This window comes from Diadema antillarum, unplaced genomic scaffold (assembly GCF_040938485.1).
Source record: "Diadema antillarum isolate AM-2024a unplaced genomic scaffold, OU_Dant_1.0 scf00000074, whole genome shotgun sequence".
Lineage (NCBI taxonomy): Eukaryota > Metazoa > Echinodermata > Echinoidea > Diadematoida > Diadematidae > Diadema > Diadema antillarum.
The window spans coordinates 2,306,602-2,333,943 of NW_027270963.1; the positions used below are offsets into that span (position 1 = coordinate 2,306,602).

Below are 27,342 nucleotides of genomic sequence, written 5' to 3' on the forward strand. Positions count from 1 at the left end.
TTGCTTTATGTGATGGCACTAGGTGAGGGCTTCAAAACTTCTACACAGAATTTTGACCTTTGACTTCTTTGACCTTTGACCTTGATTTTTGACCTATATTGTACATTGGCTACAAAATGCTACTCCTTCGCCATTTCTAACCCGATTTCGATTCCGTTTGCTTTATGTGATGGCACTAGGTGAGGGCTTCAAAGCTTCTACACAGAATTTTGACCTTTGACTTCTTTGACCTTTGACCTTGATTTTTTACCTATATTGTACATTGGCTACAAAATGTTACTTCCGGCGGGGACATATATTACGCACCGCGTAATTTCTACTTTTCCTTGTTTTATCTTAATACGTTAAGAGAACTAAACGTCTTAATAGTCAGCGTCAAATACACAAGTGTACAACTTCAGATACATCTTAACTACCTGGTACTCAGAATGTTTGTGCACAAAACATGAAACAGAAAATTGAACGTAAGGAACACGCAAAGAGATATAAACTGCAAAATATCGCGCACTATAAAGACACGTACGTGCTTGTGATGTGCGCTCCGTACACATACGTATACTGTATACATACAGATCTCGCATTAGTCTCACATTCAGAGCTTGCAACTGGCTCAAATTTCACGTTGTGGACCATCCTGCTGTACACAGCCGTAAGAGATTCGTTTCTTCTGTCTGGACATATTTAGCTGAATACACGTAAGGTGAGAATTAGATCCGTATTCTACATTCGTTGCATAGATCCTTGGATTGAATTTTCAAGGAAGGGATGGGAAAAAACACAGAAATAGAATAGTGATTTTTGGAGGTGAATCCTGTGACGATATTTTTGAAACGATCGCCCACTATGTGATGCACTGGTTACAGAGGGTTGGGGTGAATGCGGTAAAACGGGCCGACTGACAAAATAACTTTGGAACTCACTACCCCTCCAAATTAGCAGTGGCCAATCTGTGAATGGTTTTATGAAACATATTGACAAAATGGCTGTTATCAATGCAATATAAAAGGAGAGGTTATTAATGATACATAAAACATATTCTGCTGCGTCAATTTAGGCCCTACTTAAACATTGTGTAAACTAGGGTATAAATAACACATACATGTCATTATTTCTTAGAAGTTTTTGAACATTGATCTTGTTCTTTTGTACCATTTTTATAGAGTAATTTTCTCATATCTTGTATAAGATTAATTCAGACTATTATTTTGGATATAAGAAATGAATTGAAATGAATTGAATTACAGCATTAGGATACCCCAGGACAAGTATAAAAATTATGTAACCTTACGTTCTCAAATCTCTATTTTGTAAATCATCAGCACTATCATGTGGGGCTATTTATGTAAATAAATTTCTGTATTATGACAGATCTGATAGAAATAAATGTATTTTGAATGGAATGGACTTTAAATGTTTTGAAGATTAACTATTTACCTGATCTAATATGCATACTGTGGTAACACATACAGCGCAGACGGTGTGGTGGTTTACATGAGTAGGCCTAAAGGCCAAACTTGAAAGAAATGTATACCCCTAATTACAGGATTTTCTGCGACTGGTGGACTTTAAAACACTCATAGGTCTCTCACATCAAGCTAGAGATGTTATGAATACAATACGGTTGTTTGCAGTTCAAGGTGCAAGAATCTCCCACCCTAGTGTCACGGCACCCAGGGTTCATACTTGACGAAAGACATGGAGAGCATGACGAATCGGCCCAAAACGGTTGCAGAGTTTCGAACCCTAGCACAGAGCAAACTCGCCCACGCACACTTCAATTACTACGAGTTATATAGCGAACCTGGTCAGACAGCACGTGACAGTGAGGATGCTTTTCAGAGGTAGAGGTTTATACTTTCTTGCTAGATGGTAAACCGTAAACACCAATTCCTTTCTTTAAGGCATTGATTTGCGAGGTCCTGGTCAGGGGTATTTCTTTTTGGCACACACACACACACACACACAAAAGGAGAAGACAAAAGAACTACGATGATTTTCTGGTGATGTTTGGTGATAGACTGATCTGAATTATTATTATCATTGTTAGAGTGACTCTGATTATTATGTAGGTACTAACCTGATCATTTTCATGACGGGGAATGGGATCTAAATTCATATTTGTTTCGGTTTGTTGTTTATTTATCATCGTTATTCGGTCACATCAGCAATACAGGAAACAATCTCGATACACAATACATGCACATTAGTAAGACAGGAATGATTTCAGGTAGAACAAGGAAACCTTTAACTAATATAAACTCCCTTGAAAGCAGTAGGCTTATACTCACTAGTAATCGGCTGTCTTCAGATTAGCCATGAATGCGACATGATACAAATTTCACCAAACAATAGCTTTACAGAAGCGCATTTCAGAATTCAGTTTGTCCATGCCAACCGATTACGTCCAATCAGCTTAGGCTTGTTAAAGGCTGTGTCTGTGCGTGTTTGTGTTTGTGTGTGTGTGTGTATGTGTGCGAGTTTTGTTGTTGTTGTTTTTTTTTCGCTGGACTTAGCATATAATAATTATAGCAATTTCCCCAACTCTGACGTCATGGATCCTAGTTAGTTACCCGTTTGCTTAAACGTTTCTTGCAAAACAGGTACAGATTTCGTCCAGAAATTCTCAATGACGTCTCCAATCGCAACCTCTCAACCGAAGTCCTTGGCGAGTCCATCAGCATGCCGATATGCGCCGCAGCAACTGGCGCGCATTGTCTGGCGCACGTCGATGGAGAAATGGCAACCGCGCAAGGTAGGAATTTTGAATTAAATTATTCAGGAGCCCTTTCACCTCATTTCAAAAATAATAATGCGCTCGGGTTTTAGCATCACAGATATTACAGACTGTTCTGGCCTCCTTCTCCAGCTATGGCGGGACATGGATTTAACGAAAGCTTAAATTTCATTTAACTTTTGACCGTATCTTCTCATTTCTCTCAAATTTCGCAATTTGTTTTTCTAATATTTCTGCATTTAAAAGTCCAGATGATGACGTCACTCATCGCACCTTCTTGCCTTCATAAAAACACGGGAAAAAAACACATTGAAAAGCAAAAAGTTACCTCGTATTCTCGGTGACACAGCTGTATGAAGGGTTCCGTTCCGTTTATAATGCGATCATCATTCTGCAAAGAATACATATACCACATACATGCGTACATACATACATACATACATACACACACATACATTCAGTCATACGCATGCATAATTTCATGCTTACATTAAAGAAACACAGCAATCGATGTCAAACTAGTCTGACTTTAAGCCCTTCCATTATTTTAGATAGACTCACGTTGCCCTCTCGTTTCCCATAGGGGTGAGAGAAGCCGGCACGTTAATGATTCAGAGTGCCTTCTCCAACAAGACGTTCGCCGACGTCGCTCGGGCGGCACCTGGGGGACTTCGCTGGGTGCAGACCTACATCTTCAAGGAAAGAGAGGTTACCAGACAGCTCATTGCCAGGGCCGAAGCAGCCGGGTATAAAGCCGTTGTAGTCACTGTTGACTCCCCGCTAACTGGCTTCAAAGCGGCAGATCAGAATCGCGAATTCAATTCCTTCCAACACGATGAATACAGGTAAGATCTCTAACCACACCTCACCATCCCACTATCGCCTAGAGAATTTGTGGCCTAATAAATTTTTTGCAACGAATTTGAGTCAGCTTTGTTCATTTTTGTCGGTCATGACAGGTCTGGCATGGCTGGTCCTTAGTCTGAAGTTATGTACAAAAAGGAAAACAATACACAAAATATTTTATTTCTCTTTTACTCGGTAAAAAGTCGGCGCTTTTTCTTTAAAATATATCTATGGACTCTTGTTGTACGTACTCAAGGAAGGGATGTTATGATTCTGTACTAATTTGCAGATACCATTTCTTCTGCAATCATATTTACCAAGCTTCTTATTCCAACGTCCGTTACTGTCTTTGATGAGCATGATTATTTTGTGTTACCAATGTGGTCCAAACCAAACAAGATGGTTGCACTGGCTGGCGGTTCTCTCCGAGCAGATATCGAAACATGGAAGTGGAGAACTCTGAAGCTCAGGCGACCTCAAGGAGAGAGGGAGACAGGTTTCTCTTCATGCACTTTGGTAAGGACATGGACAGCAGCGTCACCTGGGCGGACATCAAGTGGCTCAAAACTCTGACGTCACTTCCAATAGTCTGCAAGGGAATTCTGACCGGTAAGATTCGTTGAGAGAACGCGTCTTCTTCTTTTCTTTTTCATCTTCTCTTTTGATTCCGATGCAGACGAAGTGGATGCACGTTACTAGCCCGACACCCACGAGTCATGCAGCCCACGAGTCATACATCCCATGAGTTCGACACTAAGCAAACAAGGCCCACGAGACCGACACATTAAGCCCCGTGTTGTAATGTCAAACTCGTGGACTGTTTTTACCTCATGTCGAACTCATGGGCTTTACATGCCTAGTGTTCAATTCGTGGGCTGTATGACTCTTGGGTGCTGGTCTCGTGGGATAAATCCGCCGAAGTCATCTCGCCTTTCAGAGGGCAATAATCAGCTGCCCAATGCAAGATTCTGTTGTATTATGTTGCGTTACGCCAAACAAAAATGACATTAACTTGATTTGAATTGAGTTGAATCGAATCGAATACGGAATAGCGATATTGTTCCAAGACCTTAGGAATTTCGTAATGCCAGAACTGAAGAATGACGTAAACGCCAAGGCAAATAAGCTTGGTATTGGTGACATGTCGTCATTATTTTCTAATCATTCGTCAAAAATGATGCTGGGTTCATTATATGTTATGTATATTCTTAAGATCAAATTCCGATTCCTTGTCTTTGATGGGCAGATTTTACCACCATTCTCTATCTTGAATATTTTGAACAGGTCGTGCCGCGCGCCAAGCAGCGGACGCTGGAGTCAGTGCGGTAATAGTCTCGGCTCATGGAGGGCGGCAGCTTGACGGCGTTCCTGCGCCTGTGAGTACGACAGTTCCTTCAACTGCTTGAATCAAACTCATTTTTTATGTAATGTTTATTCTTTTTTATTTCCATTTGTCGTTTATATAATTTCATTTGGATAATCATTAACATTAGCATTCTTTTAATTGTTATTTCAGTCGTCATCGTTATAATCATTACAGGGGGGGGGGATAACATTTCATCCGTAGGCCTATATTCGAAAAGAAGTACCTGCATAACTGATATCTATAATGTCTTATAATCACTTTCAAATACAATCATAGAAAATAAATGCAATACAAGATGAATATAATATGAACACAGATTTGAAAGGGTGTTGTCGGGAAAAAATCGTATAAAAGAAAAGTTTGTGTAAATGTTGGCCACTCAATTAACAGGAAGTACAAAATAATGAAAACGATATTATAATTAAAGAGAACATAATCTGTTCTGCCAATATCCTTGTCTATTTTTTTTTTTATTCATTTTTTTTTTTTGTCTAATCGTTTGACCTTCCTTTCAAGATCGATGCCCTCTCCGAAGTTGTGGAAGCTGTCCGAGGTCTTGGTGTCGAGGTTTACATGGACGGGGGCGTACGTACAGGGACCGACGTGCTGAAGGCCCTGGGGAGAGGAGCACGTGCTGTCTTCGTTGGGAGACCCATATTGTGGGGATTGGCATGCGGGGTACTGGTGTTTTACCTACACAGTTTGTGTCAAAACAGAATTAGTATTAAGATGATTACACCATAGTAATACCGAAGTTATCTTGTTGAAGAAATTATGTCTGTAGAATATGTTTTGCAATATTCTAATGTCCCTAATCATTCATTTGTACACATGTATTCATATCCACGTTGATCAAATTTTCTCTTTCTCCAAAATTCAATCATCTTTCTCGTACTCAGAAAAAAGTTTCCTGAGAGTCAGGAAATTTACTGAGTGGGGATGTGATGAATGAGCTTTCGAAGTGAAAGTGTCCCAGTCATCCGTGTCATTCCTAAGAAGGTTTTTCCGATATTGTGATCTACTCTACACGAACATGAAATGGGCTTATAGCCTATGCAACGTGCAAGGCGCAGTCTTTCTTTGTCCATTTGTTTCTATTTCGTTATTTTTACAGTCAACAATATGTAGGTGTATATCCATATACACGAGTACTTTGTTCTTGTTTGTGGAGCTTGAAAAGGGAAAGAGACCCCTTGCCCTTCTCATTATACCCATCGTCCGTTTCATAACAGTACGTGTCCTTTGAATGCTGATGTAGGCTTCTGTTTATGATACCTGATTTAAAGGGATAGTATAGTTTTGGTTGAGATAGAGTTTCAGTTTTCCATTTGTGCGTGTGTGTGTGTGAGAGAGAGAGAGAGAGATAATTAGAAACCTCTTATGAAAGAGCATACAATTGTAAAAGAATTCAAAGTTTATTTGATGAAAATCAGTTTTGAAAAGGTCAAAACGTATATAAAGACAAACAAGTCCAAATAAAGGGTGGGACCTACGTTTTATTAGGACCACTTTGTTACACTTTATTTTTTGATATCTCAGCCATTTCAAAAACCAGTTTTCATCCAATAACCTTTCTTTTGGGATTGTATGCTCTGTAATATTTCGTAAGTGATATTTAGCACGCAAAAAGTTAAAATCTAAATCCACTATCTCAACCAAAACTATGCCATCCCTTAAAGAGGAATTGTTTGTTCGTATTGTTTGATGAACAGTGCCCTGTGTTAACCTAGGTATCTCAACCAATTGCTGATAATCACTGAAACAGACAGGATGTTAGCAAACTTTTCCTATTGAGTTAGCTGCTTTAAAGAGGATATCCTCCCTAAAAATAAATGAACTTCAAAGGAAAGAGGAAAATATACCCTACAGAACGGTACAGAAATGACATAAATCGGATAAAAAATAAGGAAGATATGCTATTTTGAAATTTCATTTTTTTGTGGAAAACATTTCTTGACCAGTCTTTATGAATATTCAAATTAGCAAGATGATGATGTCATACCCTCACAGCTTTTCATGTATCTTATATATGAAATTAGGAAAAATTGTTATTTTCAGATAATACAAGTTAGAGCATGTTGTCATACCAAGATATACCAGAGTTAACATTTTGTTCTTGTTTATTTTGGGTATTCATACAGCTGAAATATGAGATTTTTGTCATTTTTGTACATGAAATAGAAATTGTGAGAACATGATGTCGTCAACTTGCTGAATTGAATATTCATAAGGGGTCGTCTAGAAATGTTTTCCCAAAAAATGTGAAATTTCAAAATGTCATATCTTTCTCATTTCTTATCCGATTTATGTCATTTTTGTATAGTTCCGTAGGGTACATTTTCCTCTTTCTTTTGAAGTTTATTTATTTTTAGGGTGGATTTCCTCTTTAAAGCCGCTATCTCAATAGGAGGTGTTTGCTAACATACTGTCTGTTCAAATGGTTATCAGCAATTGATTGGGTTACCCAGATTAAGACAGGTCACTGTTCATCAAACATTACGGGTATAGTGTGGACTTGCCATCATAAATAAAGTGACTGCATGAGATCTCAAGAGTCCGAATTTTGCTGGAAAAAAAGCGTCCATTTAAAACGCTTGTTTTACTTATTGCTAATATCGCTTTCAAAGTAGATACACTGCAAAAAGTCCGGTGTTAGATATGAAACACCGAGCTGGTGTTAAATTTCCGGTGCTCATTCATGGTGTTAGATTAACACCTCTGGGTGTCATTTCAAAATATAAAATAGTTTTTTGAATAGTTTCTTAGTAACTGCACTTCTGGTTAATTTTGAACTTCAACAAGATGATAAAGAATTGTCTGATAAAGTACTTGATTTTTGCAAAAATGTGTAAACACATTTACACCACAGTAACACCAGTTGGTGTGGTCTCCTATTGAAGCTGGACGGGTGTTATACCATTGAAATTAACACCCCCAATATCAAATCAACACAATGCGGTGTCATTATTGAATTAACTCTAGCGCAGTGTCAAAAATATCACCAGCCACAGTGTCAAATTAACACCACGAAGTGCCAGGTGAACACTTTTTAACACCGTCACAATACATTTTCTACACCTGTGGGTGTGGTCCTTTATTGAAGCTTGATCGGTGTCAGATTTAACACCCATGGTGTTAAATCTAACCCCGATGTTTTTACAGTGTAGCTTTAACCTCCAATTCGTAAGTTCTTCAGATTACCAGAGCTTGGGAGCACAAGTATGACAGTATTATACAGTTTAATCTGAGTCTTCTCGTAGTTAGTTTAGTTTTGTTTTGTTTGTTTGTTTGTTTGCTTTGGATTTGCTCATAATTGCATAATTTGCATAATTGAATGAACGTCAATGAGCCATTTCGTAATTAGCTCAAGTGCAAATTTCAGAAAATGACCTTCTTTTTTTTCTCTATTGCTTAGGCACTTCACTCTTTCCATAGAGACTTAATGCATAAGCTTGCATTTGATAGAATTCACGCTTCTTTTTTTTTCTATTACACCCCAGATATTCACAGAGTGTACGTAAGTAAAGATACAAACCAACATGGCTGCCTGTTTGAAAGACCTTTCTGATCATGCGCAAAGTGAAATCACGAAATGGTCTATTTAGGTTCTTGTATTCAACTTACTAAGGAATATGAATATATGAATATTGATAATGATTGATAAAGATATCATAAATTTCTGTTATCAAGAACAAATATCTTTCACTAAAGATTTGAGGATGGATAGGCTCACAGCTTTATAATCATCGAAAGATGAATATATCATCATTTGTAATCTTTTATGATGGTCCTACACGCAAAAACACATAAAACAAACAAACAAGCAAACAAACAAGCAAACATGAGTTACTTTTTATTCCTCTCCTTCTCTTAGGGATCTGATGGCGTTCGTGAAGTTCTAGAGATTCTCCGAAACGAACTGGATTACGCGCTGGGCCTTTGCGGTATGAATTGTCTTACTTTATTTATTTTTTTTCTTTACATAGTTGAGTTTATTATTGTCCGTAGCGTTTAAAAAATCGATCAAATATTCATGAACCCTTTGAATCAATTGAATTTCCACCGATACTGTCTTTTCAATCCATAAGTCTTAACTCATACATTCCAAAATAGTGAATTACATATGTCCATAGCGATTATTTCCTCATCACTGCATAAGAACGAATGCAGCCTTCAAGTTCTTGATAGCAAAAAGGAACAGAAGTAGTCTGCTGAAAAAGAAGTCATTGAAAGTTCCTTGTTTTAAACTACACCACGGAACAACTGAAACTTTTTAAGTTTCTTTATCAGAGTGAAACTTTTGATTGAAAAAGACAAAAAAAGAGCTTTTCTTTCTCTGTCCGTATGATAGTCAATACTGAGATTATCCCTAATTTGTAAAACATAATATGACGAGCTTACATCTTCCGCTATAACCTCAGAATGTGTATGTCTTAGATGCTATAAGGTGAAGGTTTACTTTTCCTGAAATGTCTCCTGCTAAATCATTTTATAAAGTATCGTTGCTGAAAAAAGAATGTAAACGTAATTGCAGATTAGTTCCATTTTTTTTTAGGTATAGCAATACAGATGTCGTTCATTTATAGCAAATAATCTGCTTTAATGTCCAGCCAGACCTAAACTTTGAAAATACGACCAAGACTTCAAGACTTCCAATGCACACCCGCACGTGCATGCACACACACACACACACACACACACACACACTCAAATGGTCTATTCATGTTTTGCTAGTTAGTGCAATCCTGAAGGGAAAACAAAAATAGGCATTGCCTTACAACCAATCGATCTATTATGACATATGAGCCAGATCTGTCGTATGTTTCCGTTTTCCTCTACGTTTTATTATACAGTATTGTCCTTTTGTTTATTTTCTACTAAAACGAAGAAATTTTACATCTTTATTTTTTTTTCTTATTTTCCCCATGCAGGGTGCGCAGATGTTCGCGACTTGCCACAAGACATTGTCGTCCACGAATCATACTATAAAAACCAAAAATCGAATTTATGAAACAACATTTTGGAATTATTTTGATGCTGTCCATTTCGAGTATAGACGGCTGGAAGCAAGGCTAGCATGGCAGCCGGAAGGATATGTAACTGAGATAATTATGTGTTACGGGCCCGAAGAAAAGATGGTGGTAAGATCAACACATCACACGCATGATTACTGAAACTCAGAAACTGAACTTTATTCTTGCCCCATATAGGGCGCCATCTCCGTCCGAGAACCTCTCGAAGTTTTCCTCCCCACGTGGGCTGAACATGTTACACTCAATTTGAATGAATACATATTCATGACATATAGAAATGAACAACATCAAAAATCTTATAGCTTCTCATACAATAGTGTTTTCGGAGCGCTTTACAATTCACGGTTCATTAAGAAATTAACACGGAATCGGCATTTACACTTAACATGAGGAACAAACGAGTATAAGTTAATAACAGGTTTACACATTCATTAGTGTCCTAATGTAATTAAATATATTAATTGCATAATTATCAACAATGTTCTTTAAATAAGTCAGTCTTAAGTTTCTGTTTGAAAGTGTCAATGGTCTTCCAGTTTTGAATATGGGTAAGGAGATGGGAGAGAAGGGGGCATAAACTCAAAATGTCCTACTACCATAACTGTAATAAAGTACGCTTAGGACCAAGTGTGAGCTTTGCTCCAAATTGAGATCGATTCACGAACGTGTATCTGATTAAGGCGCCATCTGTTAAGAGCATTATACGGGTGTGCGCGGTTTTGGATGATGTTGTAAAAGAGAGGAAAGATCGTAAATTTTAGGGCAAGTATGGCAAGAGTGATTTGATTGTACTTTCTAACACGAGTAATGAGACACGTAATGTTTTGTAAGTGTTTGCGTGGACTTGGATGACATTGAACGAACCTTTGCAATAGCCTAATCCAAATGAGACTCTACAAGTGTATTAACACGTCTCTCGGTGGAACTCTGGTCGAGGTATCTCCGGAATTTCCCAATCATATAAATACATTTATATGATTCTAGCAACTGTCGCAGGAGCAAGTGTCGTGGAATATAAACTGGATTTAGTCTTACACTTGTCAATTACCAATAATTGCATAAAGGAGAGTGTAAAAAATACAGGAAAGAATAAAATATTCTCAAAACGTATAGAAAATTGTTTGAGTGTTCAAATTAATTACCTTGTGTCTCTACTTCCTTAAAAAAAGTGTATGTGTGTCTTTTTGTGAGCCTGTGTGCGTGTATGGTTCGCCGAGTCTAAAGTGGTCTCTCTAGATTTGAAGTGTACCAGTTTTGTAGCCTTCAGGACTGGTGAGTTGACCGTGCAAAGAGAAGTGCGCCCTCACAAGTTGTAAAAAGCTGGTACTCTTTTCGAGACTCTGGTTCACGTCTATTTCCATCTGTAACCAACTATCAAGGTTTAACATGCCCGGAAGGACCCATGATGTGAAAACACCCAATGTCATGAGATGACTTCTGACTATAAATATAAACAATGGACAATAATTAAATTGTTAGGGTAGTCTGAAGGATTAATAGAACATTATCCCCTCTCCTTTCCATGGGTTTTATCCCCTGTTGGTATTCGGGTGTTGTCGTTGTAGTTGTGTTGTTGTTGTTTGTGGTGGTGGTGGTGGTGGTGGTGGTGGTCTGGAAGCCCCCCCCCCCCCCCCCCCCCCCCTCTCTCTCTCTCTCTCTCTCTCTCTCTCTCTCTCTCTCTCTCTTTATTAGATACGAATCACGGATATTTCCGGTTTCAGGTTCCAGATCAAGTGAGCCTGCTTTGGATATTGATCCATACAGGGTGCCTTGATGGTCAGTAAATCGAATTTCTCTTTCTCTTTTTGAAGCTATTGAATCTGAAAAGTGTAACCCCTTTCGTTCATTCAGTAATATCGAAAACATTATCTGTCATTATCTGTCAAAATGCGCCTTTCGTGTCACAGTGACAAGGTAATAAGAGGTACTTTCATCTGTAGAGGGATAACTTTACGAAACAATTACCTCATATCGAATCATAGGTAGTAGGATATTGGTGCACAAACGAAATCCTTGGTATATTATATCTATATCTGCTTGAAGCCAATTCTGATCGTGACAAACGAAGAAAAGAAAAGAAAAAGACAGGGCATCCAGGAAAAGAAAGGACTATTTTTGCTCCTGTTTTCTTAGTTAACGTGTCAGTTATTCAGTGTCATAAAGGATGAACACCAGGGGGGTAATTATTTCACAGGTTTCATTTTGTGTCCGTGTGTGTTCTTGAAACGACATCACAACTGCCTAATTAACCGATAGATTGCCACGGTGGCCTATGCCATTGTCTAAACACACTGAGGAAACTTAGACACCTCGCAGGGAAGGACTTAACGTGAGAGACGTGTTTCGGGGGTGTAGACGTGTCGCCAGACCACTTCACGCTCAATTAAAATCGAAAGGAAACTTCTTTTTGTCTCCTCGCCATGTTTCGCGAGCTGCACGGACCCTCCGTTGCCCTGACGGCAGAAACAAAACAAGCAGAGAAAACAGGTGACCAAGTCAAAAATCACACGTTTCAGAATGACCGGTGTTATTTCTGCAAACGAAAGTGCCACTGTCAAAACTGACGTTCTTAGAGTGACAAACGTAAAGGCCACTATACAAGAGCGGAAAACACGTGAAGGCACGCATGTCAGCTTGGCTCCCTATAAAGTCAATGCGGAGTCAAAACACGAACAAAGAGTATTTATGACGTTGTTTTTTCTGTCAAATTATATATCATCATGACATTTTGTCAGCCGATACGTGATTTTCTTGCAAAACTGACGTTTCACCCTCAATAATTAAAATCATTAGGCTATAAAAATGGAACAGGTATACGTCTGATATTGTGAATGCGTCTAATACCGATGTTCTATTGTTCAGATTTTTACATTGTACCCCATAAGCTAACAACAAAGTGCCTGTTCCATAAACAATTGTTCTCTAGGGCCATGTCACTCCCCCTCCATCTTTTATCTTCCGCCCACCACCCTCTCGCCCATAGCACCGGCACTAGAGCTCGAATTTAGTCTTCTGATCTATTACATTAAAACTTTTGCAAAGTGGAATGGAACATGAGGATTGTCACGTCGTCAGGCGGTGATTGTTCTGTCAAATTTTGTATGCTTGATTGCATTTCTTGACTTGATTCCAGATTCCTTTTGTTAACCATGCATTATGCTTGTGTACATATCTGATTTACGGTGCCTTTTATCATTTAAATACTATGTACGTCTCATTGTTTGTTTGTTTGCATATACGTACTTGACGAATAAGTCGAAGAATCAATGAAATTATCATCTAAGTTATTCTTCAATTTACAGATAGACTTACTCGACCTCATCGAACGCAGCGAACTATTATCCAACAGTCTAACCTCTTTATCCAAAAATGCAACCATCTGATTCTTCTATTTCCTCCTTACTCCGCGTCCCGTTATTCTTATGCATTTTCATTCTATCTCTTCCCCTCCTGTGGCTTTCTCTTTTCTCTTGTATCTTCATCCTTTTCTTCCCTTCTTCTGGCTTTCTGCTGTTCTTTCCAGTTTTATTTAATTTCCCCTTTCAGCTCCTTCTCATTAATTTTCTTCCTTTGCTTCTTCTCTTTTCAGTTTTATTTCATGCTCACAAAGATACCATCCCCCCCCCCAAAAAAAAAACACCCCAAAAATAGCACCCTCTATTCCTATATTTCTCTCTATTTCCTCAGATATTCTTTTCCGTGATCCATGATATCGTCTCATTCTCTCTTTGGGTGTCATTGTGTAGCGATTATCAAAATTCTATGTAGTGTTTATTTCTTTTTCAATGCTTTACAGTTTCTACGTCAGGTTTGATGAAATATCAGGCCACTAAAACACACAACAGATGCCGGCAAGGATTTGTTTGATTTTATTATCTGAAACAAAAAAGAAGAAGATTCTATTTCTTTCTGTGGCGATATCCCTCTCTTACACTATAATTCAACGCAAAATTCTCATAGATTTCTGTTTCCTGATTTGGTTTCGGGCTTGATCTCCAGGTATGAATAAACAAAATACACGCTAACACGATGCAAAATTTTCGATAAAAGGATGACAACAATGTTATGCAATAATACTCTTTCCGAGCCTTTTTTGTGTGTTATAGAGAAAATGTTAGAGAGTATACCCTTTTACGAGGAATTTCAAAATGTATTTGATGAAAATCGGTTTTGAAATGGCTGAGATATAAAAAAGTAAAAAAAAAAAAGTGATCCTAATAAAAGATGAATCTTATCATTTGTTAGTATGGCTATGTTTTGGATGTCTCAGTCATTTCAAAACCAATCTTTATCAAATAAGCATTGAATTAATCTTGGAATAACATGCTCTTTCATTTTTATGCCTCCGCCACGAAGTGGTGCCGGACTCATTATGATTTCGGGTTGTCCGTCCGTCCGTACGTCCGTCCGCATTTGTTTACGCGATAACTTGAGAAATATTGACTGGAATTTTACCAAACTTGGTCCAAGTATAAAGTATGATGGGGCAATTACTTGATTAGATTTTGGGTGAAAGCGGCCAAAGGTCAAAGGTCAAGGTCATCATGAAATTGTATCCGTTTACGCGATAACTCAAGACTGGATCGGGCAAATTTCATCAAACTTTGTCCGAGGATGATGTATGATGGGACAATTACATGATTACTTTTTTAGTGAAATCTGACAGAGGGCAAAGGTCAAATATCAAGGTCAAATCCTAAACTTTATCTGTTTACGTGATAACTCAAAACTGGATGAAGCAGCTTTCACCAAACTTGGTCCAAGGATGATGTATGATGGGGCAATTAGTTGAGGAGATTTTAGTGACATTGGCGAGAGGTCAAAGGTCAAAAGGTCAAGGTCAAATGCTTGCGTAAAGATTTTCCAGAGAGAGTTTCATGTCATAAGGTCAAAGGTCAAAAGGTCAAAGGTTAGGTGAAAATGTTGCAATTTCACTTTTCTCGCAAATGATTCAATGTATCTTCTTGGGGTTCCATGACATTTGCTCCTGCGACAATTGCTCCCATGAAATATTTGTACTCTAAGCCAAACATAAATTCTACCCCCAAACATAATCCTTACCTTAATCCTAATCATCACATCAAACTAAACTTAAATCCCTATCACAACTCTTACCCTAACCCCAAGTCTTTGGAGAATATAAGACCGGAGCAATTGTCGCGGGAGCAATGTCGTGTCACCCTTCAGGGAACTTGGTACATATGCATGTACTGACTGGCAGGGATTATCTAGGGAATTTAGGGGTCATGGGTCAATAGTCATGGGTCAAAGGTCAAGGTCAACTCCTCAGAATTTTACTGTTTCCCTCATATACTAGTATATAACATAATGCTTGCATTATTAGTTTTAAAACTTAAATATACATGTATTACCTAATGGAGATTTTCTGGGAAATTTCCAGCCAGAAGGTCAAAGGTCAAAGGTTAAGGGTCAAAGGCCAAACATTCAAGACATTTCTGACAAACCTGTCATACAATATTTTACCAGTTACGTGAAACTGTCATTACACATTGTGAAGACATTGTACTATACACCCATTGGGAGAATCATGCATTATGGCGGAGGCATCAGTCGCCATAGCGACATTTCTAGTTCATAAGATGTTTCTCATTATCTAATCAAAAACGGTAGAAATCTGAGACCGTATAGGTCTCAACCAAAATTATACCACCCCTTTAAAACTCAGTTTATTCAAACACATCTATCTCTTGTTGCGATTCGTATCGAGGTTGGTGATCCGTTCCATTAGACTAAAAATATCGAAGTGAAAACAAACAAAATAAGACGCTGTTGGTCATAAACAGGGTTGTTAAACGATGTACAGTATATAAAGCATTTTAGTTCAACTATAAACATGAGACAACATTAAACAATTACACACTCACACGCACACACACACACACACACACACACACACACACACACACGCGAAAAACAATGCGAGGATCTTTAATGCATCCAATTGTTTGTCGGAGGAAATTTGTAAGTCTAAGGTGGTTTTCTTCATGCAGTGAAAACGTTGTTTCTCTGTACAGGATTACTAGTATAATACCTTCTCTTGACACAATACCGGATATTTTTTTTCATGAAGATTCACACTCAGATATTGGTATACACTTCATATATACATGTGAGTGTATGTGTGTTTGAGTGTGTGTGTATGTGTATGAGTGTGTGTGTGTGTGTGTGTGTGTGTGTGTATGGATAACTACAGTAACAGCAAAATTAGGAAACTTCGAGAAATATATCACTGTATGATTAGTGCTTTTGTCGTCCATACTCCGTTCCCTTTCTCTGATTTCATATTCAACTCTTCGTCCATGATATTCCAAGAGGATTTTTTTTCTGCAAAATATACACAGAGCTCGAAATCGTATTGGAAACCCTCCATTGTTCGTGGCCTACCGACGGTGAACCTCGAACAATTGTCCCGAAGTCGTACAATAACACAAACCACGTTGATATCACACCGAGGACTATAGGACTGTGGGCGCAAGAAAAAAAAATAACGATATGTAAAGGGGTAGGTGCGGTTGACTTTATACTTACGAAGGTTTTCTCTTTTTATGCGGAAAAGGGAAAAATCGCAAAGAGTTGGTTGAATGTTTGGCGACTGAGAGGCGTAGGGGGAGAGGTATAAAAAGAAGAATCGGGAAAGGGGGAGAAGAGGGACTGAAGAACAAATTTGCAAGGACATCGTGAAAGAGAAGAAGACGGGATGGTTGAAGACGTTGGTTGTGTCACGATGTGAGCCACGCTTGAGCAATGTTGGGTGTTATGCAGGCGCGCCCACGACTTGCACTGAGTTGTTCTAGGCCGTGAACCAGCGCCAGACGCGTCAGCAGCGTGTGTATATGCGTGTGTGAGAGTTACGACCCACGGGTAGTTGGAGCAGACTTGTGATTCTGAAGTATTGGAACCCGGTGGCGTGGGAATGCAGTTCGTTCCGCAAAGTTTTTTTTTGTGCGGAATCACTGATTTCTCTTAGTTTGCCTGTGTGTGTGTGTGCTTTTCTCTTCTATAAGGCAAGAGGGCAAACCCTTGAACAGAGCAATATCTGCTCTGCGTACAGGATAATCTTCGGCCTTTCCACTAATTCGGATTAACCATCTGGCTCATATTCACTGGATTTACATTGCGGTTGAATTAAATTTTACGTCAAAGGTGTTCCTTCAGTACCAAATCTTCCTGACTATCCATTCTAGCTGAAGTTTTGATTCTCCATTACGAACAACAGATATGGGAGAAAATGGGATTGATCAAGACAATCGGTGGAAGAACTAATGTCTCTCAGTGGATCTTCTGTGACGTTCTCTTTAGGTCTGACCGGTGCAGCACATGTTGATGAAAAACATATTTATGGACTCATTGTGCTTATGTTATTAAGTGGCATGAGTGAGAAGGAATATTATGTATGTGAGTTTTGACTACGATATCTTTCTCCGGCTAGTTTGCGCCTACCTGTATGACACGCAATAATTGACTTACCGTATACCAAAGGGACAAAACCTGCCAAAGCCCTTTCATACCAACTTGCCAACGAGGGACCCCCAAGAATTACCACTATAAAGGTAGGCAATATATATCTCAGATTAGAACGAGTCACTACAATTTTTTTGCTAGATATTAGTATCTCATATTCTTATGGTTATTATACATCCGTGTGAGTGTATGATGCGCGTGCCAAAGCATGTGTGCGTTACCTTGTACGCACGTATGTATGTGGGCCAATGGCAAAGGCATTTATTTACCTCTTTGTGTGTGTGTGTATATTATATATATTATATATAATATATATACGTAATACATAAATATATATACATACATACATACAACCATGCGTGTGTATATATTCGCGTATATATATGTACATAATTATATATGTGCATATATATATATATATATGTAATATGTTTATATACGTACATATACATATGTGACCTTGTTATGGGTGTATATATATAAATGTGTGTCAATGTATACATGGTTATAAGTAATTTAGTTTATCTGTCTTTCAAATGTCTCTGACGTAGGAACATAATGATAGGTACTGCTATAGAACAATCTCTTTTTTTAAGACTGGGCCTCGGAGAGAAATAAGTACTGAGATTAGTAAGTAATGGGATTAAATGGCTTATCTGTATCTTTCTTCACTCAATTTCCATTTTATGCATTAATTTGAGGCATTACGTCATCTTGACGAGATTAGCACGAATAATAGTAATCGCGTTTGATGACTGATAGTATTGTGCTGCGATGAGATTATCATGAAATGATGGTTATCATAGTCACATTTTGCTGAATGTGCAAAATGATGTATTACTGCCGGCTGAATAGTAAAAATCTCTCCCCTGCCTTTTGACATAATACTCATGCTTTTCCTCTCCTCCGCATTCTTACCCACTATCTCTCATTAATTTTGGATGTCAGACTTTAAGGTTGAGTCGTATGGTTCCAATGTTTTTTCCTTTTCTTGCTCACATTATGTACTAGTAATGCAATGTCCTTTCACATGTATGTTTATGGAATGAATTCAGGCTCTGGGTTGCCATTTATACGGGAAGATGTGTGAAGTATACACAAAGTAAGTAACTGAGAAAACATATTGTAACATAAGTGTTACCAAAGCTGCAGTTTACAAGTTGATATGCCATGATATTGTGTGATACGATCGTTTTAACTCAATTTTAACTTGAGGTGGAACAAGATGAATGAACAGTCAAAGGCCTCGAGTATATCAACGATGTTTCTTCTTTTATTTCCATTTATCACAGCAATTTGAAATGTAACACATTTTACCTTTTGATCTACGATTAGTTATCAAAACTCTTTTCAATTATTTCAGTTCAGTATATTTCATCATAAAATAATAACATCATAATAAAGATACAAAGATGCATGCAACTACAAACATGAAGAAGATGTTTCATTTGATTGGTCTGAATCAAGTGGACACAGTTTCACATTTTCAACGAAATGATACCTCTAGAGAGGATAGATTACGCCAATTGTAATGTCATCAAAGAGGGGGAAAAGAACGATTTAAATATATATGATGATAATAATAATAAGATAGATGAATGAACTTTCTCTATTCACACGTCCTTAAAGCATAGTTTGATAAAGCTAGTGTATGGTTGTTATTTGAAATGGTGCAACTGCCAAACACACACACACACACACACACACACACACATACATACATACATACACACACACACCCACACTTTTTTATAATATTCTTTATTTGAGTTTCATTCAATATCAAATCCATATCAACAATGAAATTAATATGTCCACCAACAAAAAAAAAACAGCTGTATTCTTCTTTCTTGTGCTACTAAATCATTTTTCAATCATACAGTGTTTACGATATATTTGGGTCTTTTTACCAAATCATACCCTGTTTTTATAAGAGAAATGACATGAAATTCTGCCTAATTCTCAGAAAAAGCTATTTCAATCAGCATAATCAAGCCAATCCGAATGTGCCTTATCACTCACACAAAGTATAACTCTTAAAAGGGAAAAAATCTTGATCAACTTGATCAGATTGCTCAATATCCACTTCACTACATAAATTCTCTTACACCCTCTTGAGAATACAGCATTTCCTCAAACGTGTCATGAAAAAAAAGCATTCCTTACTTAACCGAACAAAACTCATCATTTTTTTTTATCTAACCTATCAACCTACCCCTCCCCCCCCCCCCGTACAAAACAAAATAACCATACGGGTATATCATCAAAACAAACCATATTCCTGCCTAGCCCCTTAACCATTACTCTACTATTACCTAACTACATCTACCTAGCCCTAACCATCCCCATTTCCCCACTAACCATTACTCTACTATTACCTAACTACATCTACCTAACCCTAACCATCCCCACCTATTTCCCCACTAACATACCCCCCCCGTAGCCTTCCCTCAACACATACACCCATTTATTATGCACTAGACATCAACCAAAACAACAACAACAACAACAACAACAACAACAACAACAACAACATACCCACCAGTGCGCACTCACAAACACCAACATTTGCATGCCAAATCACACTACATACGTGTGGTATCTTGGTTACCTGTTTCTTTGACAGTTAGACACACACCAAAAACCGAAGCTAACTAAACGTTTTACATGGGTAAGAAAAAAAAAGTGATCACCATTATACGCTGATACATATACCGATCCCTAAACATTCATACGGCTAAAACCTAAACTGACCATACATCTGACGTGGGGGAAGAAAGATTAAAAAAAGAAGAAACAATATATAATTCATACTATCGATGTGCAAAAAACAACAACAACAACAACAACAACAACAACATTCTCTATGGAAGTTTCAACTGCTCCCATTTTTGCAAATGAAAGCCAAGCTTACCTGCTTTAACCGCAACGTTCTTTTCCTCCTCTATAGAATCCCAAACAAATTTCTGTATCTTTTCCCTCTTGGGTAACTTATTTTGTTCTCTTGACCGGTATATTACAATTTTCATCAAAATTATCAAGGCACTCACGCATTTGATTCGATTTGAACTACCTCGTAAACCCAAGAAGATATCTTTCCATTCTAATTCTTCTAACTCAACTAAATCATAATACTCAATAAGAAACTGCCATATGGGCTTTACTTTCACACAATCAAAAAATATATGTGAATAAGTTTCCCTTTCCAACTGGCAAAAAGAACAAAGATTATCATTCACAAAACCGAACTTAAACAAATGTTCCCTTGTATATATCACCCCGTGTAACAACTTAAACTGAAATCCCCTATGTTTACTAAGTAAAGTCGTGCTTCTAGGTCTAATAAATAAATTTCTAATTTCCTTATCACTGAAATCATACTTCATTTCACCATATCTTATTTCCAGGGTATACAATTCTTGTAAAGCTGTAACAAAATACTCATACAATATTTTTGACTTAATATTTTGAAATTCTAATATTTTACCAAAAATCTTCACCTGTATATCATAATTTAATACATCAATTTGCTGAAACCTTACACTCCCTGTGGACTCTTTCCACTTTTCTGGAAAAACATTATAAATATCATTTATCTTAAATATACCATTTTCCATGATACCTAAATTTCGAAAATACCCAAAGGGTTTAATAAAACCTCCTTGTAAAATATGATGCACATTATAAACACCCTTTTCATATAAATCGCAATCAAAAATACTCTTCCCTTTTATACATATTTTTCTATTATTAAATATAACTGGATTCATCAATTCATCTTCAAAATTCCTACATTTATCCATTTCCTGCCATACCTTAACCATTTCTACATAAGAAGGTGGAACTGGATTTGTCAATGTCAATCTAGACCATTCATAAGCACATGAAAATAAAAACTTTCCTCCTACTGATCGAAAACTAAAATCACAATACATTTTCCACCCAGATTTCTTCTCACCAAACGTTTCAACCACATAATACGTTGCGTTTTGACAAACATCTTGAAATTTATCATTCGCAGTTTCCCATTAACATAATCTTGATACATAATATTCCTTCACACACACACACACTGCCCACAGAAAACTAGCCTGATGATATAGGGCACAAATGCGAGAGGTATAGACATGCTATTTTCTGCTCGGTGCTTTTTCCCATTACTAGCCCGAGGACACTGTCCATTCAACCTCAAATCCAGTAGCATATATACCTGCGGCGAGAAAACTCAATGGAACTGAATACGCATGACAACTCGACAGGGTGCTTATCACCACACGTAAGCCTACCTTATCCAGATTGTGTTTGGCACAAAATTGTCAACAGAGTATGGAGAGAAGGACTTTTGTCAAACCGTGAAGTATAATAACTATGTGGGGCTTGTAGTTGCGCAGAAGCCCAAGAAATGTCTCATTTCTTCTTTTCATAACGGGAGACCTCTAGATTCTCACCATTCCCCCCACTTTCTCAAAATATACACGTGGAATGAGTAAATGCAACAATATTAGTAGAATACATCAGGAAAACGTTTGAGGAAATCGGACAGTCCGTTCACACGTAAGGAATTTTTGAAATTTGGTGATTTTGGATCAGAAGGTTACTACAGATCAAGACATCATAATTACATTTACATGTACTACAATAAAAGGAAACTAATCAATTCTTCAAAATATCATTTTATATCAAAAGTATGAATTTCCCTAGACTTTATACAGACGTATGTCAGGTATAACAATATTCCCTCTGTTTTCTTGAAGAGGTGAGTCTTGAGCTCTTTCATTGTGCCAGAAGAATGAAAAAATGTAGAGTTTCCTTTATGTCATAATCCGTAGTAATCTTCTGATCCAGCGGTCTCATCACCGAAACTTCAACAATTCACAGTTTTTTAACAGATTGTCCAATTTTATTTAAACTTTCACATATGTATTCTAATGATAGAGTTCCATTCATTCAATCAACATCTACTTTCGGGTTTCATTCTGTAACGAGCTGGTGTCACAGGATTGCCAGAGTGATCAAGTGCAGCAAGTCAAATCAGGCCTACTTCAATCTGATTTTCTTGATTGTACCACAGAATACACGTAATGATAAACATAGACTTTACAGGATAGTTCTTCGATCGCGAAGTAGTTGTCATAGATACGCTAGTTCACTCTTCAATATGTTTTCGCTATACTATTATTGCTGCATGTATACAAACTACATTGTCACAGATCATCACTGCACGCAAAGCGTATGCAAGAAAGAGGGATTCGTGTGTATTCCTTCAGTTTATGAGTGTAGAACCAAAACTTCTAGTGTCTGGATCTGTCCAAATACAAATGACACTACTCATTGCTCAGGAAAATACACTACGAAGATCCGCGCAACTGTGGTTCTACGCTTCGTTACTCCGTGTACCTAAACCGCATTAAAACACCCCGAGATTTACAGAATAAGTTTATTGTGACACATTAAACTGTAGCGAAAATAGTCCTTGTTGTATCAACGCGCTGCTGATCAAAAGCTATGCAAGATCTTTTGTGGAATTTCTAAGAGGGTCAACCAGCATGAAAGCGCGTTCATCAGAGGTTTGCAGGCTGAAATAAATCACTGACAACGACACAGGGCTATAGTTCATTACCGTATAGTTCGTTAATGTGCACTAATAGCAGTTATTAGTATACCCAACTTGTCACAAACTCTATACCAACTTAAAGTGTGAATCCAGTAAATCTCGACACATCGGTGCCCTGTAGAGTTAAGTGAAGTGGGGTCTGCTTTTCCCCTTCCCTTTAGTCAGTCTGTATGTAAAGCCAAGCGATTCAAGTCAAGTCAAATGACTGAAATGGTCGCTGCGTGATGGTTAGAATTAGTTTGAACGCATTAATGCGATTCATCACATTGTCACAAGTATATATAGGCCTGCCTACCTACCTCCTCAACAGTTCTTCATCAGTCCCACGTAGGCATATCCCAGTTATCTGTATAGAATCTATGTCATTCAACTTGAGATTTGTCTTTTTCACAAAAAAGCCGGCTTGATAAAGATTATCATAGTGATTATGATGATGGTACTAATGATAATGTTGATTATACGTTTTTATTCGCTCTCTCTAGTCAATAACTCTGTCTGTCAGTGCTGGTAATGATCATGAGCTTCTCAAGGATTAGATGTATATCTTCCACGGATTATCATATGTTGAATGTGTAAACTTTCAACAGGAATTATCCTCACCTTCAGCATCATCATCAAATCAAATAAATTTCCGTGCCCACCTCGAATATATCATACCCATTCCACATAATATTTAGGCGACTGAATGTATATGTTCCAGAGATAGTGGTGAGAATAACTGGTTCATTATACAACCCCGCCCCCTTATCCTTTTCAGCCGTTCATTCACGCTACCCATTCAAAACCACCATAGAAGACAGTGTGTACACAGTGTATAGCAGTGAGTGTATAGTGTTCATGAGGTCGTTGACGGCATTGTAACACTGTGCCCAGAGGATTGTTCTCCCAGAATTCTGAACAGATCCCGATGTGCCTTTCAATGAAACTTCGGCGTCTTTCCACCATGCAATCTTCATTGATCTTGGCTCGAGTGTCCCTTCTGACTCCCCGTGTTTTAATGTTCTTTATCAGTCATATCAACCAATTTTCGAGTTGATTTATGCGTAGCGTGGTTAGTGTTTCTAGCCTGTTCTTTCAGCAGTAGCTCTTGATTTCAATATTGCACGTGTGGTTGCTTTAGTTTCTACACAGAACAACTGTATCTTGCGCTCTAAGAAATTGCATAATGTCCTCTTCCAATGCAGTTCTAATCACTGGCTAAACATGGTTACAGGGTTACATGCAGGTGAAGTGGGCGTGGTCTCAGACTCATTGCACCCCCTCCCCCTCTCCGAAATGCACTATATAGGAGCGCCCTCGCTACGTGTGGAGATACAAGCACCCCTACCTTGAAGGATGTTAAGAACTCGTTCGAGACGCACTTAAAAGGTCTCGAACGGAAGAGGCGTGTTCATCGCAGCATAAAATGAGTGATCAGCTGACTTAACTTCGACCACAATCAAAGCAAGTTTACAAATCACAGAGGCTACTTTTCGGGGAGTAAACGATTTTGACTATAGGGGTATAGCTGCATGGTCTATTCCTTTCCACTATCCATTAACAAATGAGTTAAAACAATCAAACAGTACTTTTATCATGTCGAATTGTATTTCGACGATTTTTTTATAGCTTTTTTTTGGTCCTATGATATGCATTGTATTTTGTAGGGAATTACTAGAAGTACAGTCAGTTCAGTTCAATGCAATTCAGCTCGTTGTCATCGAATCGGACGAGAATCAAAACTAAGATTTCTCAACAGTGCTGTCTCATGTGGTGAGATGGTGCAAATACGTACATAAGAATTTAAAAGAAACTGCTTTTGTGTTCATAAAATCCAAAAACAGAAGTATATCACAACATCTCACTTGAAACTTTATCGGCACATTAATTGTTAAAGATAATAAAGCACAGTGGATGTAAACGTGTAGTTCGTTATCTAATAAGGCATTACTAAACACTCAGTTTTTTTTTTCAGTTTTCCATGAACGTGTGTAACTCCCATTCTCCATACCCAACATCCGAAAAAAAAAATCTATATATTTTGATACTTGCAAAGATACAACTCCTCGGTGAGTTTGCATTTTTGTCGGAAGTCTGGAAAAGAGGCACTTTTGTTCAGAGCATCTATTTTTGTAATTCTTGTTGTTGTAACTCGTAAATGTACGGCATTTGCTCAAGAGCTTTAGACTACAATTTAACACTTCGCGTGCCATATTTGGGTACCATCTCTTTATGTTCGGAGACTTGTGCCGGCACCACTATTCACGCAAAGAACTAACGCAACAGTTATGATAATAGTAACTATCAGTAACTATGGACCCTCGAAAGTCTGCGCGAAGACAGTGAATGAACTATGAGGTAAAACATGCGTAGAAGAAATTTGCGTTCCTTCTCTCCCCAATCTCAACCCACCCCTCCTTCTTTTTCCTTATCTCTCCCCCCCCCTCTCTCTCTCTCTCTCTCTCTATGTCTCCATTGACATACATAGTAAGACTCATACTAAAGCATGGACTTGTGTGTCAATGCAACAGTATTTGTGTAGATATATACACACACACACACACACATAAGCACACACACTCATGTATGTATTTATAATAATATACATAATATATAATAGAGAGAGAGAGAGAGAGAGGGGGAGAGAGAAAGGGAGAGAGATATGTGCGTCTGTATGGGTGTCTGTGTGCGCGCGCATGCGTGAATGTATATAAATGTACAATAAACTTATGTGTACTGACAGTGAAGAGAGGGAGCGCTCGTGGTGAGTTAACTATAGTTCTTATGACACTGACTCTTTAGTGGCTTCTAAACTCTGACATAAACAATATAAGGGGGCTATAACGTGCGATACAAAATAAACAAGACACGAAGGCAGATACAAGACGGTTTAATACTATCTGGATAATTGCAAACAAGTTCTTCTACCCCCACACTTCACAAAAAAAGAGAAGGTGAAGTAATGAAGAACTTCTTATTTTCAGCCGAGGTAAAGAAACAAAAATGAACTTAGACAGGGAATCTACTCGTACAATAATATAAATCCTGCTACGTATTTGACTGTCCAAATCTCCGTTATGACAGCTTAGACTTTGGGAGGGACAAGACATATTGTGATCACCGCTAACTCTTCATTCCGTCTGGAATTTGGCAAGGAAGCAAAGAGAAGTATCGTTTATACACGAAAGTCGGACAATTTTGTTTGAGCCGTGGAGTGGAAATACCATTCACTTCCCTATAGCAAACATCTTACCCACGGATAGAAAATAGAGGATTTGGGATCTTTGTCGCAGCTGTTGTTGTTTAAAAAGCGAATTACATGGCCATGCTGCGGCTTTATACGATAAAGCCCTTAGTTGTTACCATTTTCACCCAAAATGGTTTGTTAAACAAATCTTTTTTGGCTGCTTTCTCCGTCTTTAATGGATGTTTTTCTTCCGAATCCCCTTCTTTTCCGAGAGTGCAAACCACTCGTTCTTTCACTCAAAGATTTGCTGACAACAGAAGTCTAATAATGGAGCGAAATGTTTGAACTGTTCTTTCTTCCTGTCTCGTTCTCCTCTCTCCGAAGTGCAAAAAAAAGTAACAATATATTACGTAAGATTGTTTTCCTCCGCACTTTCTTAACGCGAAAATCTATTTAGCCCTATTTGAGTGAGAGCTTGCTTTATCAAGTTATCGCACTTTATGGCGATATCAAACTGAATGAGGTATTCCAATACTAATTTGTTCAACTTGAGGGGTTCTTTCTCAAGCTCTCTTCACCTGAAGAGGTTATCAAGGAATCGAGATAGGCGTTGACAACCTTCAGAATATAGACTAAATGATTTCGATGGAATTCGTTACTTTTTGCGCATGGACCTATCAGTCAGAGTATCTTCACTAGGCTATTATAATGCATATAAAATGAAATAACAAAGACGAATACTTGCCGGTACATCTTTTGCAGTTTATTCAATATATATTGATTAAAGAGCAGCTCAGTAAACCACAGGGATGCAAGTGAGAGCCTATGAACAGTCAGTACCCAAAATCAGTTCAAGAGAACTCGGTCACTCTTGCGAGTGAACTTCAGTTTGAATGTTCCCATTTATTCATACCTTTTGATCTTTCTGTTCAGTACATTTTTAGTATAGATTCTGCGATTCACGGATAGATATTTTTCACAATAATTATTGTTATGATTTCTTTTTTCTTCGCTGGGTTAAAGTTCATGTGAAGGCTTAGCTAAACACGTGACACAAAGAAGAGCTTGAGGCATTCTCAATTTGAATGTAGCTTTGGTGAA

General features: G+C 37.9%; 2 protein-coding genes across 2 annotated transcripts in view; both read left to right on the top strand.

Annotated features, from left to right (window-relative positions):
• Positions 1-642: 642 nt before the first annotated feature.
• LOC139717289 (2-Hydroxyacid oxidase 1-like) lies at positions 643-10,541 on the top strand. The gene is made up of 9 exons (XM_071628780.1): positions 643-700; positions 1,632-1,841; positions 2,601-2,752; positions 3,318-3,579; positions 4,014-4,189; positions 4,865-4,956; positions 5,463-5,624; positions 8,821-8,890; positions 9,878-10,541. The coding sequence occupies exons 2-9, from the start codon at positions 1,696-1,698 to the stop codon at positions 9,955-9,957; spliced, it is 1,140 nt and encodes a 379-aa protein (XP_071484881.1). The 5' UTR covers positions 643-700; positions 1,632-1,695; the 3' UTR covers positions 9,958-10,541.
• Positions 10,542-17,134: 6,593 nt separating this feature from the next.
• The window catches only part of LOC139717354 (cadherin-23-like), a 197,374-nt gene continuing 187,166 nt past the window's right edge, over positions 17,135-27,342 (top strand). The window contains exon 1 of the mRNA XM_071628860.1: positions 17,135-17,550. The gene's annotated coding sequence lies outside the window, so the exon portion shown is untranslated. The remainder of the gene's footprint in view (positions 17,551-27,342) is intronic.